General features: G+C 47.8%; 1 protein-coding gene across 1 annotated transcript in view; it reads right to left on the minus strand.

Moving 5' to 3' along the window:
* Nucleotides 1–2,108: 2,108 nt before the first annotated feature.
* Nucleotides 2,109–18,746, minus strand: part of ADCY5 (adenylate cyclase 5) — a 210,094-nt gene continuing 193,456 nt past the window's right edge. The window contains exons 18-21 of the mRNA XM_068246219.1: nt 15,786–16,049; nt 14,174–14,378; nt 6,479–6,603; nt 2,109–2,569 (exon numbers count right to left, since the gene is read on the minus strand). Of these exons, the coding sequence (XP_068102320.1) occupies nt 2,438–2,569; nt 6,479–6,603; nt 14,174–14,378; nt 15,786–16,049 (726 nt within the window). The 3' untranslated portion in view covers nt 2,109–2,437. The remainder of the gene's footprint in view (nt 2,570–6,478; nt 6,604–14,173; nt 14,379–15,785; nt 16,050–18,746) is intronic.

Raw genomic sequence — 18,746 nt, forward strand, 5'->3', positions numbered from 1 at the left:
TTTGGGTTCAAGGTGCGTTTGTAGTCTCTGGGGGGGCTCAGCGCATCTCTGAGCTGAGGCCATTCAGAGGTGGCCTGGTGATGCGCTGATCCCACTTTTTTTTTTTTTTCCAGCTATAATCATTCCGCACCACATTTTCATATTTGAACTTTTTCCATTAGCTCCTATCATTGTATTTGTGTAAACCATACAGATTACCTGGCTGTCCTACTGATCCTCTGCCTCTAATATGTTTAGCCATAGCCCCTGAACAAGCATGCACGAGCTCTGACTGAACTGTGACTAGATTAGCTGCATGCTTGTTTCAGGCGTGAGATTCAGACACTACTGCAGCCAAAGAGATCAGCAGGGCAGCCAGGCAACTTGCATTGTATAAAAGGAAACCCATTTGGCAGCCTCCCTATCCCTTTCACTTCAGGTGTCCATTCATAGATTTTTATGGCGTCCCTGCGTCAGCCCATCGGATTTTGTTTGTGTCCCTGAAGAATGGCCCATTTCCAAGCTGCATATAATTTGCATTCATTTTGCATGCAAGGCAGAAATATTAGCATCTCATTACCCCTCTGTTTCTATATCTATGTTCTATCAGAGAAAGTCCCTGTGCGGCGCAATAAAGGGACACGACTCAAGACCAGTGAAACAGAATTTAATGATGAAATAATACTCAGTTTCCATGGGAAATCCTTGTGGCAGCAACTGACCAACTAAAGACGCAGCCAATAAATGTCAGTGTGTGGGGGAGGAGCCGTGACATGGGGGAGGAGCCGTGACGCACGGAAGAGCGCGGACTGTGCGGCGAATAGCTTTACCATGATAGCCGGCGGTGGAGGAATGTCGTTAAACGTGAATTATAAATAATAGGAGGAAGAAACGAGAATGTTATTCCCCGTGTGTCGTTCACGGGAACAGTGGCAGTTTAATAGGAAGACAATATACATCCTATCGCTGGCAGCGGGCTAAACCTTGCGGTGTACCTTTAAACTACAGGACACGCCCCCAAACCACCGCACTCTCTAAAAACAGATACAAAAAACCCCAACGCTTCCCGTATCAGGATCGAGTTAAAGTGTAATTGTCGGGCATAAAATCAATTCTTTGTTTTTATCTGGTAAACAAGTAATAAGGATGCTAACCAGGCAATTCAAAAGTTAAGCATCTCTATTACTTTTCTTGTTGCTAAATGATCATTCCCCAGTTTACCTGACTCTTATTTGGTACACACAAAATTTGGTACACAAAAAGGAAGTTGCAGGGCATGCTGGGTTGTCCTTTTTTGCTTCTGTACATTGGTTAACTCTGAGGGGAAATAAAGAAGCAAAAAAAAAGACAACCCAGCATTCCCTGCAACTTCCTTTGTGCGGCAACGTACCAAATAAGAGTCAGGTAAACCGGGGAATGTCATTTATAAACAAGAAAAGTAATAGAGATTTTAACTTTTGGATTGCCTGGTTAGCATCCTTATTACTTGTTTACCAGATAAAAATAAAGAATTGATTTTCGATTCTATGCCCGACACTTACACTTTAAGAAAACTTCCGCTTTTCCCACACAAAAATAAGCTTTGCGTTTCCACCCCTGTGTAACGGAAGAAAAATCGTTTATAAGTGACGGTACAAAATCTGTGACAAGTCGCTCGGAAAATTCCCCCAGAAAAAGTCAATGCTTGAAAAGTGTCACGCCGCCCAAAATGCGAGCGCGTTCTGCCGTATATTGTGGTGCCGAAGAAACTGCCGTGTCGGTTACGGATGGGAAGCGTAAAGATGGCGTAAGTCCGAGCGGTTCGCGAGGAATGAGCTCGGGGAAACACTTGTTCTTTCGTATAGAATTTACAAAATATAGAATCTGCTTTGTATTTTTTTTCTTTAGATCTCCACAGTAAAATATTACAAAATATAATTACAAAAGGACGTTCAGATCGTTCGGCGAGGAACTGAGCGATCGCTGTCGCAGGAGGAAGGCAGCCGATCGATTTATCGGGAGTTTCGGCAGGGGCGGGCTTTAGGAAGCTCCCAGCCAATTGGAGGCTGTTATGGAGTCGGATCGATATTCCGCTCGCCAATGCTGTAGGAGAAAACGTCTCCGGAAAGTGTACGCGTTGGGACTTTTACTTTTTGTCCGTAGTCTTATTGGCAGTTTTTGAACTGGAAGAAGCTCCCTCTCAGGAGCGTGGTATGTGGCCGTAGAGCGCTTGCTGGCGCGGTCCGCTGGCGGTCAAGTACCGTGATACATTCCATCCTTCCTAGAGGAATCGCTGAGAAAGTTTCAATAAATAACGTTATTCTCTGGTCCTCCATAGTGGCGCCCCCTTGCTCTGCGGCCGGGAGTCCACACCCAAAATCTTTGGTCAATCCACTGTTAGCGTGCGGATCCGTTGGGGGCGGAGCCAGGCCAGTGGACGGTTTCAGTGCACGGTGACAGAGCGGTTTCTCTGGCTCTGCTAGCTGGGTCTGGAGGGGCCGTGGTTTAGGAAGTAAGTGGTCATCTCCCCCTTCCCTTTCACCTTCACCACCCCTCGGCATTCCAGCGAGTAGTTGTTGGCGGCGAGGACTTGCTGTAGGTCGGCCGTCACCTGAAAAGAAGCGGCAGATTGTTAGCGAATGTCCGTCCATGGTCCACCTCCAGGTAAATAACGTGTTTGATGGAAAATTGCATTGTGTCTACGAAGCATAAAAACTCAGATTGATGGTCGAATAGATTATTTCCGACAGGTCTGATCTGATTCCCGATAGTTTTTCTGATCACTTCTATACAAAATCGATCAGGAGTCAGATCGGACCTGTCTAAAATAATCGCTTTTGATCAAAAAATTGCATCGTGTGTACTAATAATAAGGTGCCCATTAAGGGTACAATTGTTTTTCTAAATGCGATCTTTTGATGCGATTTTTACGATCGAAAATAATCGGACTTTTGTTTACATTTACTGAATGATTCTTCAAATTCGATTTTATGATCGATTTTACCCTATTTAGCAATCAACCAAAGAATTGATCCATTTCATAAATGGCAAATTTTCTATACAATTCGTTAAAATCGCATCGAAAGATCGCATTTGGTGAAAAAATTGTACCGTTAATGGGCACCTTTATACACACCATGCAATTTTCCCATCATATCATAAGTTCCAGCATGTCCAATATGCTTTTGATCGAGAAAGATCGATTTAGTACAGTACTGATCTCAAAGTCGATCGCTTTCTCAATCAGAAGGACATCAGTCATGCTGGAAATTGTTGATCGATCTGTCAATCCATCAGGAAAATTGCATGGTGTGTAGAAGGCATTATACAGCAGATATAGGGACTGGGCTAGTTTTGAATTATACATCTCTGTGACATTAAAGGCCTCATTCAGACTATACGCACTGCTGTGCGCATTCTTGCAGAGCGTATAGTGTGCGACGTGCAAGAACGGTAGACGTACATAGACAGCCCTTCTGCCATTCACATCGTATGCGCTGCACAGCAGTGAGATGCGCTATTGCACTGCTGCATGCATTTTTCAAGAATCGCAGCGCAGTGCATAGTAGCGCAGATGGCGTGCGATTGTATGCATTGCATTCCGATCGAACAGCCATCTGCGCTAAATGATGTGAATGAGGCCTAATACACTGCCTGTGTGCTATAACCAGCAGGTCTGGATGTTGGTCCGGTTTTCGAGGGCATAAGTGAGTGGCCTATTTACCCTAAAATTAAAAAATTTGCACATAACCATACTATGTGGAGTGTAGTTACTGCTTTCCAGTCTGCTGAATCCTCCATAAAAAAATAACTAGAACTACCTGCATGCCTAGAGGCGCCCTTCATAACAGCCTGAGGAGGGGAGGGGCTATGGCTGTCTCCTGTGTGCTGTTCTTTCTGTGAAATTAGAGATGTGAAATTAGAGAACAGCACACAGGAGACAGTCATAGCCCATCCCCTCCTATGAGTTCTTTCTGTGAAATTAGAGAACTCATAGGAGGGGAGGGGCTATGACTGTCTCCTGTGTACCGCTCTCTGATCTCACAAATAACTCATAGGAGGGGAGGAGCTATGACTGTCTCCTGTGTACTGCTCTCTGATCTCACAAAAACTCCGTATCTTCCGGAGTATAAGACACACCTAGGTCCAGAAGGCAAAAACCAGGGAAAAAAAATAAACTAAACCTGGTGCTTCCATATTTCAGGACCGTCTTGTACATGTCCTCCTCCAATGGTGTCCTCCTGTCTCCCCCATTTCTCTTCCTGTGTCCCCATGTCTCCTCTGGTCTCCCCCATGTGCCCGCAGTGTGCCTGGCTCCCCAGCATGCCTCTCCTCCCTCCCCCTTGCTTCTCCTGGCCTCCCATGCCTGTGTGGATTGCAGACATCTGTCTTCTCCATGCGGCGTCTAATGATCGTGTCATCATTAGAAGCCTGGCACTAGAGGAAGCCGCATGGAGAAGACTGGTGTCTGCAATTGCTGCGGGCATGGTGGATGAGGTAAGCCAGCTGCAGCTGCACGCACAGGGGCGTCAGGAGACACAAGGAGGAGGGAGGAGAGGCATGTGGGGGGAGCCAGGCACACAGGCAGGGAATCCCCGATGACGGCGGGTCGGCAGTTCATATTGGCGGGAATTCGTAAGCCGGGGATTCCCTGCCTTTACAGTATAAGACTCGGGGACTTTTACTCCCCATTTTTGGGGGAGAAAAAGTGTGTCTTATATGGCAGCAAATACGCGTAACTCATAGGAGGGGAGGGGCTATGACGGTCTCCTTTGTTCTGCTCTCTGATCTCACAGATATAACTCGTATTTAATGTGGAACAAAAGACAAAGACCAGAACCTAATTTTAACAATGCAACTATTACATTTCATGTTGGGTTGGGTTTGCAGATTTATTTTAAATGCATCACTAAAAAATGCTATTAACCTCCTTGGCGGTAATCCCGAGCTGAGCTGGGGCTATGCCGCCGCGGAGGATTCCTCAGGCCCTACTGGGCCGATTTGCATAATTTTTTTTTCAAAAACGCAGCCAGCACTTTGCTAGCTGCGTGTTTGTTCCGATCGCCGCTGCTCCACGACGATACCCGACGCGAAAGAGCCCCCCCCCCGCAGACCCCTTGCACAGCCTGGCCAATCACTGCCAGGCTGCGCTATGGGGTGGATCGGGACTCCCTCTGACGTCAATGACGTCTGCCGTCAGTCTGATCGTCGCCATGGCGATGGGGGAAGCCCATACAGAAATCCCGTTCAGAAAGGTATTTGCGCCGGCAGGGATCGGAGGGGTGGGTGGGATAGCGAAGGGAGGTGGGAAGCATGTAGCTAGTGCTAGGCTAGCTACATGCTAAAAAAAAAAAGAAAAAACCCTCCCTCGGCCGTGCGCCGCAAATAATCATAACGGCAGGGAGGTTAAAGGCAGGAACGGCAGCAGATGCCGGCGAATTCAGCAATGCCGAGGATGATACACACAGCAGGGATAGAGTAAGAGGTGGACCGGCCAACCGGGGTTTGCCTGTGCGCTCGTGGCAGCCAGACGGGCCGGTCTTTCATGCGCCACCCTGTATAACAGGTATCAGAATCGGGAAACGGAGAGGAATGGTTTTACACTGAAGCTGAAGGAAACTAACCTCTCTTCAGGTGAGATATTCCCCTACATAGAGGAATGGCTCTGAATCCCATAAGCCTTCCTGGTCCTCATTCCATCCTCTCGGTCCATCACTGCCTTCTTTGAATTTAGGCACCTTCGGGATTCCTCGGCAGGCATCAGAAGTACTGGCGTTGCTGAGTGTTTCCGTAGTGCGTGAGCCTGGCCTCGCACGTGTGCGGTACTGATCTGCTTGTCTTAGCAAGCACTCGGGGATGAGACTGCTCCCGAGGAGAGACGGCGCTGGTACACAAGGACGGAGTGAGGACCCAGAAGGCTCCATGAGATGCAGAGCCTTGCCTCTATGTAGGCAAGAATCTTTTCAGGCTTCTTCAGATTCACTTGCAGATAGCTTCATATGGCTGCTGGCTTTCCAGGCACAAGTTATTTTTTTTAAGTGGACCAGCAGTGTAAAAATAAAAACAGAGTAGCAGTAAAAAAATGTCTTAAAAGTCCACCTCTTGTGGCAAATAACCCAGGTTTTGTAGGTTAGCCACACCCCTTTCTAAAAAAAACTGCCATGGCAGTTTTCTGCCTATCCAAAGACTGCTGAGAGATTGTGGGTGGGAGGAGCCTCATAGCGTAGCCTGAGGGGTGCTGTGCTTTCTACCTGTGCCACTGAGCCAGCCTATCACAGAGAGGAGGAGTGAGGAGAGTACAGCGCCAGCCACAGTATGGTCTCCTTCAGAGCTGCCACTATACCTCCCTGCAGCTTAATTAGTCAGCTGTTGCTGCATTGAGTAAATAATAGTGGTACAGTCATAGCAAGTGTTATTCTGGCTCTTTATCACTTAGGAATCTACAGCGGAGGTCCACCTTAAGGTGTTATATAATGGAGTAGCTGCCGTTGTTAGTGACGCTGCGTGACTCCATCCTCACCTGTATCCTCTCCGGCACACCGGTGCTGTCCATGCGACTCGCCACGTTCACGGTGTTCCCCCAAATATCGTACTGCGGCTTGCGTGCTCCGATCACCCCGGCAACCACCGGCCCGATGTTCAGACCTGTCGCAGACACGGGAGAGAGAGAGAGAGAGAGAGGCGTCACATACCCATATTACAGATGACGTGTATTATCTGCATCCTCTGGTTTTATCAAAGTGGAACTACATGCACCAGCATGCCATACGTTTGGGAATATCATGCAGACCTGCTGTAACTGAAATACTAAGGGGCACCAATCATGCCATCCGCACCCCTGACACAGAACATGGTCTACAGGCCGTGACGGTCGCGGGAAAAAGAAAAAAACACCCTCTCTAACTTCTGTTTTGTCAAGAAATAATGAAAAAAAAAATCATCATTTTCATAATTGTTCTAAAACTAGGGAAATATGACCTCAGAAGGATAGATAACACGTGACATATTACACCGTGCTATAATTTATTTAGCGGGAACCTAACATGAAAAGAATATGGAGGCTGCCATATTTATTTCCTGTTAAATAATACCAGTTGCCTGGCAGCCCTGCTGATCTCTTTGGCTGCAGTAGAGGGTGAATCACACAACTGAAACAAGCATGCAGATAATCCAGTCACACTTCAGTCAGAGCTCCTGATCTGCTGCATGTTTGTTCAGGGGCTATGGTTAAAATTATTAGAGGCAGAGGATCAGCAGGACAGCCAGGCAACCGGCATTGTTTATAAGGAAATAAATATGTCTGCCTTCATATCCTGCTCACTTCAGGTGTCCTTTAACAAAGGAAAGATGCAGAATTCTTAGGCTGCATACACACTTGAGATAAAAGTCTTTGGAAAATGAAAGATCACAGACCAATTTTACCCCCTTCCATGTAGTATGAGAGCCACGCCTACACAGTCTATTCTATGGAGCTGCACTCCCCATCAGACAGAAATCTTACTCCCCTTCATGTAGTATGAGAGCCACACCTACACAGTCTATTCTATGGAGCTGAACTCCCCATCAGATAGAAATCTTACCCCCTTCTATGTAGTATGAGAGCCATACCTACACAGTCTATTCTATGGAGCTGCACTCCCCATCAGACAGAAATCTTACCCCATTCCATGTAGTATGAGAGCCATACTCTACACAGTCTATTCTATGGAGCTGCACTCCCTATCAGACAGAAATCTTACCCCCTTCCATGTAGTATGAGAGCCATACCTACACAGCCTATTCTATGGAGCTGCACTCCCCATCAGACAGAAATCTTACCCCCTCCCATGTAGTATGAGAGCCACACCTACAGAGTCTATTCTATGGAGCTGCACTCCCCATCAGACAGAAATCTTACCCCCTTCCATGTAGTATGAGAGCCATACCTACACAGTCTATTCTATGGAGCTGCACTCCTCAGACAGAAATCTTACCCCCTTCCATGTAGTATGAGAGCCACACCTACACAGCCTATTCTATGGAGCTGCACTCCCCATCAGACAGAAATCTTACCCCCTCCCATGTAGTATGAGAGCCACACCTACAGAGTCTATTCTATGGAGCTGCACTCCCCATCAGACAGAAATCTTACCCCCTTCCATGTAGTATGAGAGCCATACCTACACAGTCTATTCTATTAGAGTGACCATATTTTTGTGGGTCCAACCTGGGACGGGGTGGGGGGGGGGGGGGGGGCGGCGCGCGTAGCGCGCCGCGGCGAAAAGTGGGAAGGAGTGAGGAGCACACAGCGGCGAAGACTGGGGGAGGGGGGCTGCGGCGCGCGCAGCGCGCCGAAAATATGGGCGTGGCCATGACATTGTATGGGTGGAGCTAACGTAATGATGTAACAGCGAGGCATAAGAAAGCAGTGTTTACGCCATGATGTGGACAAACGAGACTTTGTATCATGGGTGTGCAGAAACTGTGTGATGCTAATAGTATACCGTAACCACAAAGCAGCAAACATAGCCATCTATGACCATTAAATAATAAATGCAGTAACAGTTACCCCGGACACCAGAAAATAAACGCAATAGGCAACATGTCAGTATAAAATAAATGCAATGCGGGCAAACATGTCAGTACAAAATAAACGCAATGCGGGCAACATGTCAGTACAAAATAAACGCACTGCGGGCAAACATTTCACCAGAAAAGAAACGCACTGCGGCCAAACATTTCACCAGAAAAGAAACACACTGCGGGCAAACATTTCACCAGAAAAGAAACGCACTGCGGCCAAACATTTCACCAGAAAAGAAACGCACTGCGGCCAAACATTTCGCCAGAAAAGAAACAATGCGGGCAAACATTTCACCTGGAAAAGAAACAATGCGGGCAAACATTTCACCTGGAAAAGAAACAATGCGGGCAAACATTTCACCTGGAAAAGAAACAATGCGGGCAAACATTTCACCTGGAAAAGAAACAATGCGGGCAAACATTTCACCTGGAAAAGAAACAATGCGGGCAAACATTTCACCTGGAAAAGAAACAATGCGGGCAAACATTTCACCTGGAAAAGAAAGCATTTACTCACCTGGCAGAAGTGTCCGGCCTCTGGCGCGCTGCTCCGTCCCGGGACCGTCTTCCTCCTCCTGCTCTTCTCTCCCGCGCTGACAGGGCTACGGCAAGATGGCGCCCGAAGCCCTGTACTAGTGACACAAATAGGTCTCCAGTACAGGGCTTCGGCAGCCATCTTGCCGTAGCCCTGCTCGCCTGCCGGTGTCGGAAACAGACACCGGAAGAGGAGGCTGGAGCGGGGCTGCGGGCAATGAACTGGCACGGCGTCTATAGACGCCGCTGCCAGTTCATTGAGGAGAGAGTGGCCAGAGTCCCGAGGCCGGGACGTCCCGCTGCTGAAAGCGGGACGTTTCCCGGGACCTCATTAAGCCTGGGACAGCGGACCCCGAATCCGGGACGTGTCCCGGGCAATCCGGGACGTCTGGTCACTCTAATTCTATGGAGCTGCACTCCCCCCATCAGACAGAAATCTTACCCCCTTCCATGTAGTATGAGAGCCATACCTACACAGTCTATTCTATGGAGCTGCACTCCCCATCAGACAGAAATCTTACCCCCTTCCATGTAGTATGAGAGCCATACCTACACAGTCTATTCTATGGAGCTGAACTCCCCATCAGACAGAAATCTTACCCCCTTCCATGTAGTATGAGAGCCACACCTACACAGTCTATTCTATGGAGCTGCACTCCCCATCAGACAGAAATCTTACCCCCTTCCATGTAGTATGAGAGCCACACCTACACAGTCTATTCTATGGAGCTGCACTCCCCATCAGACAGAAATCTTACCCCCTTCCATGTAGTATGAGAGCCACACCTACACAGTCTATTCTATGGAGCTGAACTCCCCATCAGACAGAAATCTTACCTCCTTCCATGTAGTATGAGAGCCACACCTACACAGTCTATTCTATGGAGCTGCACTCCCCATCAGACAGAAATCTTACCCCCTTCCATGTAGTATGAGAGCCACACCTACACAGTCTATTCTATGGAGCTGCACTCCCCATCAGACAGAAATCTTTGCAAGATGCTGCACACAAAGATGCCCGTACACATGCAACAGATCAGTATCTGCAAAAGATCTGTTCCTGCAAAATACATTCATCATCTATGATATCTGCAGATCATCATACACACCTTGTTTAACAGACATTCATCTGTAGATCAGATCCACCAGGATGGATTTTCAGATCTGCAGATGAAGGTCTGTTAAACACGGTGAGTATGAGGATCTGCAGATATCACAGAGCAGGGGTGCTCACACTTTCTCGGTTCGCGAGCTGCTTTAAAAATTGGCTGGAAGATGCATACTGTGCATTAGGCTGACATAATACAGCTGAGGCCCCCACCACAGCACATGGCGTTTATAATGACCAAATCCCCTTCCCCCTCGCAACTACCACAAACAAGCCTCAGCCATCGCATCAGTCAAGGAATCCCCACCACCAAAATTTAAAATTGCCGCTATATGCCTACCTCAGCAGCAAAGCCTTTGGCCTCCATGCACTCTTCTCCTCACAAGATGGAGGAGCGTTAGCCTCTGAAGACCCGCGGGACCTGGGGGAGGCGTGGCCACATGGTATGCACAGTATCATAGAGGAGGGGGAGATGTTCACTATTCGCTCCTCTCCCCTTCAGCCGCGCCTCTCCCCTTCAGCCGCGCCTCTCCCCTTCAGCCGCGCGCTCAGTAGCTTTTTCTGACAGCACGGCTACATAAAACTTCACAGGCTGCAACACAGCAGCAGCTAAATTTGACAAGACGCAGCCGAAAGGCCGCGATCTACCAAATAGGCGGTCGCGATCTACCGGTAGATCGCGAACGACCTATTGGGCACCCCCGTCATAGACTATAAATGCATTTTGTAGGAACGGATCTTTTGCAGGAACTGATTTTTTGCGGGAACTGATCTTTTGCAGATACTGATCTGTTGCATGTGTACAGCATCTTTGTGTGCAGCATCTTGCAAAGATTTCTGTCTGATTGGGAGTTCAGCTCCATAGAAAAGACTGTGTAGGTGTGGCTCTCATACTACATGGAAGGGGGTAAGATTTCTGTCTGATGGGGAGTGCAGCTCCATAGAATAGACTGTGTAGGTGTGGCTCTCATACTACATGGAAGGGGGTAAGATGTCTGTCTGATGGGGAGTTCAGCTCCATAGAATAGACTGTGTAGGTGTGGCTCTCATACTACATGGAAGGTGGTAAGATTTCTGTCTGATGGGGAGTGCAGCTCCATAGAATAGACTGTGTAGAGTATGGCTCTCATACTACATGGAAGGGGGTAAGATTTCTGTCTGATGGGGAGTGCAGCTCCATAGAATAGACTGTGTAGAGTATGGCTCTCATACTACATGGAAGGGGATAAGATTTCTGTCTGATGGGGAGTGCAGCTCCATAGAATAGACTGTGTAGGTGTGGCTCTCATACTACATGGAGGGTGGTAAGATTTCTATCTGATGGGGAGTGCAGCTCCATAGAATAGACTGTGTAGGTATGGCTCTCATACTACATGGAAGGGGGTAAGATATCTGTCTGATGGGGAGTGCAGCTCCATAGAATAGACTGTGTAGGTATGGCTCTCATACTACATGGAAGGGGGTAAGATTTCTGTCTGATGGGGAGTGCAGCTCCATAGAATAGACTGTGTAGGTATGGCTCTCATACTACATGGAAGGGGGTAAGATTTCTGTCTGATGGGGAGTTCAGCTCCATAGAATAGACTGTGTAGGTGTGGCTCTCATACTACATGGAAGGGGGTAAGATTTCTGTCTGATGGGGAGTGCAGCTCCATAGAATAGACTGTGTAGGTATGGCTCTCATACTACATGGAAGGGGGTAAGATTTCTGTCTGATGGGGAGTTCAGCTCCATAGAATAGACTGTGTAGGTGTGGCTCTCATACTACATGGAAGGGGGTAAGATTTCTGTCTGATGGGGAGTGCAGCTCCATAGAATAGACTGTGTAGGTGTGGCTCTCATACCACATGGAATGGGGGTAAGATTTCTGTCTGATGGGGAGCTCAGCTCCATAGAATAGACTGTGTAGGTGTGGCTCTCATACTACATGGAAGGGGGTAAGATTTCTGTCTGATGGGGAGTGCAGCTCCATAGAATAGACTGTGTAGGTATGGCTCTCATACTACATGGAAGGGGGTAAGATTTCTGTCTGATGGGGAGTTCAGCTCCTAGAATAGACTGTGTAGGTATGGCTCTCATACTACATGGAAGGGGGTAAGATTTCTGTCTGATGGGGAGTGCAGCTCCATAGAATAGACTGTGTAGGTGTGGCTCTCATACTACATGGAAGGTGGTAAGATTTCTGTCTGATGGGGAGTTCAGCTCCATAGAATAGACTGTGTAGGTGTGGCTCTCATACTACATGGAAGGGGGTAAGATTTCTGTCTGATGGGGAGTGCAGCTCCATAGAATAGACTGTGTAGGTGTGGCTCTCATACCACATGGAATGGGGGTAAGATTTCTGTCTGATGGGGAGCTCAGCTCCATAGAATAGACTGTGTAGGTGTGGCTCTCATACTACATGGAAGGGGGTAAGATTTCTGTCTGATGGGGAGTGCAGCTCCATAGAATAGACTGTGTAGGTATGGCTCTCATACTACATGGAAGGGGGTAAGATTTCTGTCTGATGGGGAGTGCAGCTCCATAGAATAGACTGTGTAGGTATGGCTCTCATACTACATGGAAGGGGGTAAGATTTCTGTCTGATGGGGAGTTCAGCTCCATAGAATAGACTGTGTAGGTGTGGCTCTCATACTACATGGAAGGGGGTAAGATTTCTGTCTGATGGGGAGTGCAGCTCCATAGAATAGACTGTGTAGGTGTGGCTCTCATACCACATGGAATGGGGGTAAGATTTCTGTCTGATGGGGAGCTCAGCTCCATAGAATAGACTGTGTAGGTGTGGCTCTCATACTACATGGAAGGGGGTAAGATTTCTGTCTGATGGGGAGTGCAGCTCCATAGAATAGACTGTGTAGGTATGGCTCTCATACTACATGGAAGGGGGTAAGATTTCTGTCTGATGGGGAGTTCAGCTCCTAGAATAGACTGTGTAGGTATGGCTCTCATACTACATGGAAGGGGGTAAGATTTCTGTCTGATGGGGAGTGCAGCTCCATAGAATAGACTGTGTAGGTGTGGTTCTCATACTACATGGAAGGGGGTAAGATTTCTGTCTGATGGGGAGTGCAGCTCCATAGAATAGACTGTGTAGGTGTGGCTCTCATACTACATGGAAGGGGGTAAAACTGGTCTGTGATCTTTCATTTTCAAAGACTTTTATCTTAAGTGTGTATGTAGCATTACTTTAGCAGTGTTAGTATTGCTCAGGTGCTGCTAATCCAATGCACTCATGATCTGGACGTGCATCCCCCCCGTATGAAGGCAGAAGATTCTGCAGATTGCTGGGCTTCAGCGATTTGTTGTGTATTACCACAATGCCAAGGAGGGAAGACATCAGCAATCATCTGAGAAAAGCAATTGTTGCTGCCCATCAATCTGGGAGGGGTTATAATGCCGGGTCTACACAGCACGATGTGTCTTATCAATCGAGCCGCTGATGCTCGATTGATAAGATCCGACAGATCCGATCTCGCCGCGGCCGATTCCCCGCGAGCGGACAATAGCGGGGAATCGAGCAGAAGATAAGCGGCGCCGGCAGGGACGAGGGGGTATCGAATCCGAAGCACGAGCGGGGAAACGGCGGGTTCGCGCGGGATGCGGAAGAGTCGATCCGGCAGCTAATCGAGCCGCCGAATCGCTCCGTGTAGACCTAGCTTAAGACCACGGATCTACTGTTAAGTAAAAGGGTGATAAGAGGTTCAGGACTTCATTAGTAACCCTTGGAGGGTGCAAGAAGAATGAAATGCTTCAGTACACACTGATCAGAGAGGAACTGCTGAACTGTACGTACAGCGCTGGCCTCAATGTCTCTCAGCAGAGGGGGGAGGTGGACTGGGCCATGTGATCTGTGATGGAGAGGCCACTCCCACTCTCCTGGCAGTAAGGAGCTACAGGCTGCAGCCAGCCAGACATACAATTTGTATAACGACCACGCCTGGCCGCTATGTGTCAGACTTCCTGTATTGTGGGCTGTTATGTTCTGTCAGCGTCATTCTCAGCGCTCCTCACCGATCTTCATCTGGAAGTTGTTGAAGGAATGTTCATTGATGTATTTCATCTGATCCATCAGCCGCATCGCGTAATCCGCCAGCGCCTTGATGTGCGACTTGCCGGCCTTGTCGTAAGTCGTGTCGTTCAGCCCAGAAGCCGCCATGTAAGTGCTTCCGATGGTCTTTATCTTCTCCAGCTGCCGGAAGTCGTCTTCGCTGATAATCTGTGAATTGGGGGTCAGTAGAGGACATTCATTATTTACATACAGCAGAGGTTTAATCCAGTTAAAGCTGCAGATTAGGGATGATGATCAATGAGATGTGAATATTTCCAAGTTTATGCAAATGTATGCAAATTTGTATACAACTATATGCAGCGTGAAAATGGACCAATCAATTTAAACCTGGGTGGGACTAGACTGGTCTGTTTTCAAGCTGCATAAATTTGCATACAAATTTGCATGCATTTGCATAAACTCGTTAATATACGCATCTCATTGATCATCCCTACTGCAGACTACACAGACACACCCCCTCTGATTCAGTCCAGTGGTGTAGGGATCACCATAACAGCCATGGGGCTTGATTCACAAAGCGGTGCTAACTGTTAGCACGCCTGTGAAAACTCCCTTAGCACGTCTAAACAAGCTTTTCGCGCATAAAACTTTACGCGCGCAAAACTTTATGCGCGTAAAACTTTACGCGCGTACTGCACAGAGCACAGGGCGCACCGCGCGAAGTGCCCATTAAAGTCTATGGGACTTAGCGCGCGTAAAACTTTACGCGCGCAAAGTTAGCGCACGATCTGATTGAGAAATCCGGTGCTAACCTACTTAGCACCCTGGTTAGCGCGTCTAAAGACTTTAGACGTGCTAAGTAGGTTAGCACCGCTTTGTGAATCAAGCCCCTAGTGGCTACTATGGGGCCCATAGCCCAAGGGGGTCTGGTGCCAGCGGTAGGCGGTGATAAGCGGAGACCCGCAGCAAGGCCCCTGAGGTGCAGAGCAGCGTAAACCTGCAATCCACCTACTCCAGGCATCCCAGACGGTGCTGGAATCATAGAGAGGGGTGCCTGGAGAAGGTGGAACATCGGTGGAGCCTGGAGAGGTGATTTTACATATATTAGAGGGCTACCTAATACTGGGGGCCCTTCTGGCTACCCATACTGGGGAGGGGCTACATCAGGCTACCTATACTGGAAATGCTAGCTAATACTGTGAGCCACTGTGGCTACCTATACTGGGGCTAACCAATACTGGGGGCCCCTTTGACTACCCATACTGGGGGGCTACCTAATACCCCTCTGGCTACCCATAGTCGGGGAGAGCTACTACAGGCTACGCATACTGAGAATGCTAAAATTGTGAGCTGCTGTGGCTGCCTACACTGGTAGTCTATATTGGGGCTAACCAATACTGGGGACCCTCTGACTACCCATACTGGGGGGCTACCTATTACTGGGTGGTTCATCAAGCCACCTAAAACTGGTGTGTGTGTGTGTGTGTGGGGGGACAAATTTTGCTATGGGTTCCATGGTTTCTAGTTGCACCCCTGCTTCAGTCATCTCTAAGTTCAGGTATAACGTGTTCGTGAAATAAAGACCTCCTCCCCATCCGGATCTCTCAGACTCACCTCATCGAAGTCCGCTATGATCTCGTTGAGAAGTCGCAGACACTCCACCCCCTCGTTGTTGGCCTCCAGCTCCACATAGAACTCCGAGAAGTTACTGATGGAAGCGAACATGACAGCGACGCACTCACAGGACTGGTAATAGAGCTCATCATTGCGTCTCTCGCGCGCCAGGAAGTGAGCGGCCACGTCCTTCGGAAGAATATTGTGCAGGAGACGGCGGTTGTAGGCCTGGAGCTCCTCCATCTCCTCCTTCTCCTCTGTGGCCTGAAATGAGAAGAGCAGAAGGTTTGTGGTGGATCATACCAAGTCTAAGAGCTGCAGGGGGGAGAGGAAGCTGAGTTTCAGGCACCTGTGTATAAACCCCGCCTCCTGCAGGTGGGACTATAGTAATGTAATTCCCCTTTAACACTCAGCATGAGGGGGTTGGATCCCAGACCACTATAGCAGGGCACAGTTAGAGAGTGGTCTGGAAGTTTGCAGGCCAGGGTCACATGTTCAGGATGGGGTACCAGGGGCGCCTCAACCTACAGACCACCCAGGCAGCGGCTTGGAGCGGCTTTAATGGGGAAAGGCGCAATAAATTACAGTCAGTCCAAGGGGAAATAAAAATTCCAGTCCTGAAAGACTGTTGTAAGGGACTGGAGAGAAATAGATTTCCTTCTGTTTTAAAAAGGCAAATTACACCAAGCTTTGCTTTTTTAGTAGGAGGGCATTTTGGTTCCATTTATCCCCCTTATACATTCCTAGTAGCTTGGGTCACCCTGAGCTGCTTGGTTACTCTGCTCTTTTCACAAAGAGCCTTCTGCTAAGTCACTGATAAAGAATCATTCAGAGTTCAGATTTCTAGATACTCCCTAAGAAGAAGGTGTCTGGTTTATAGCTGTTCTCTGCCCCGCCACCCTGAGCCTGACTGACTGACTGACATTTAAGGGTATGTAGAGAAAGTTTTCTACTCTCACAAGTGTTTTAGGAATGCATCTAATAAGGATTCATAGAAAGATTTAAGACAGTCCCTCACTATTCAGTGTACAGAGGTGACAGCGCCCTACCCCCAAATGTTACTGAGTCTGCAGAGCGAGCGAGACAAACAAACAAACAAACAAACAAACAAACAAACAGTAAACTCTGCAGATAGCCCTGTGCTCTGCTAGAATGAATGTCTGGCATGTCTAGATGTCAGGACTATCGCCATGACTAGCTATGGAGCGGTAGGATCATCTGATCCTCTCCTCCTCAGGGACACACAGCTTGCACTTCTCCCTCAATTCACCAGGACAGTGTTTGAAGTGTGTAATGGACACAGTGGGGGTTGCAGGTTTTGTCTTTCATTGTGAGGGAGTGAATAGGAGGGCAGCATCTAAACCTCAAACAATGATAATGCAACTTTCTGAGATATCCCCAAACTGCCACAATAGCTGATATAAAGATGCCGGGGCTGGGGAGAGCTTATCGGTGAGATGGTCTGGATGGGTTGAACTCTTAAGCCTGGTCCACACAGCCAATTATGATTGGCCAATCACTGGCCAATTTCACCACCTCCATGTAGTATGAGGTGTAGTGTGCACAGATTGTGTAGGTAAGAGCTCATACTACATGGAGGTGGTAAGATTGGTCAATGATTAAATGTGTGTACCAGATCTTACCTTTTAGGTGAAGTGGGGGGGGGGGGGGGGGGGGGGAGGGAGATTGGCCATTCACCAGAATAAAGTAACACATATCACCCGCCAACTTCGTCACTAAGAGCTCTTTTCCACCGCCTGTGTTTCAATTGGATTATCACAGTGCTTGCGTTTTGCCGATGGTAGGGAATCGCCGTCCCTGTTTTCCACCAATGCATTTAGATTTTTGACCAATCGCAAACGCTCTGCATACTCAATTTTTGTCTGTTTGCGATTGACCTGTAATTAATTTGCATCCCCCGCTGAAAACCACGCTCATTTTAAACGGAGAAAATCACGTCCAGATCACAGTGGGTTTGCGATTTTTGGTGAAAAAGAGCCCTTATCTCTATGATATCACGGGCGGTTATTCATTGTTTCTGTGCTCTGCAATTACGTTTTTATCATGTTCATACAATTTGTTTGTAATTTTTAATTTTGTAGCAAAATACAATAGAATTACAATCGCACACGATATGTAAAAGAAGCAGAAAGCTGTGCAATTTCTTAGAAGAAAAATACAGAAAATAGAACGCGGACAAACGCAGTCCATTGGCTAACAGTGTAGCTACGCAGGGCGCAATTTAAGCTATGCAGCAAAACGCCTGCAGTACAAATATGGCTGCTGTGTAAGGGCCCTTATCCACTATGAAACACAATCACACTGCAATGCTTTGTATTTCCGCTAACGTGATTGCGCCGTGATTCGATTGCAATCAGTCTATCCGTGTACAGTGCATTTGCGATTTCCGACAGGAGGGAACAAAACTCAACGGGAAAATTAGTTTGAATTGTGGAAAAAAAAAAAGCAGGAAAAATCACGTAGTGGCAACTTGCACTCGTACACTTTGTATAGGAGCGCATACACAGCAAAAAGGCAGCAGGCTGCAAATGCGATTCAAAAAAAGCGAATCACTCTAGTGGAAAACAGCATCACAATTTACATGTCGCGTTGCTGTTCCGATTGGCAAAATGCGAGCAATCCGGTTTCAGGATCAAATTGCAGCGAATGGAAAAGGGCCCTAATGCTACTTCATAATGAACTGATCTGGGTTTGAGTAATAAACTCAACCAATGCCCGTTGTACCCCACAGGGGCGCCTCTAGCCTTCTTGTCACTCCGGGCAAGAAATCCTGTGGCGCCCCCCCCCCCCCCCCCCCCTATAAAAAATAAAACAAAAATCATATACATTATAGAACACTTCACACATGATATAAGCCATCAGAGAGGGATAACTATGAAATGGGGCCCTGGGCAAGATAACACTTTGCCCTCCACTGATGGTCACCTGGCTTATTTAGTT

The sequence above is a fragment of the Hyperolius riggenbachi genome, chromosome 7 (assembly GCF_040937935.1).
Source record: "Hyperolius riggenbachi isolate aHypRig1 chromosome 7, aHypRig1.pri, whole genome shotgun sequence".
Lineage (NCBI taxonomy): Eukaryota > Metazoa > Chordata > Amphibia > Anura > Hyperoliidae > Hyperolius > Hyperolius riggenbachi.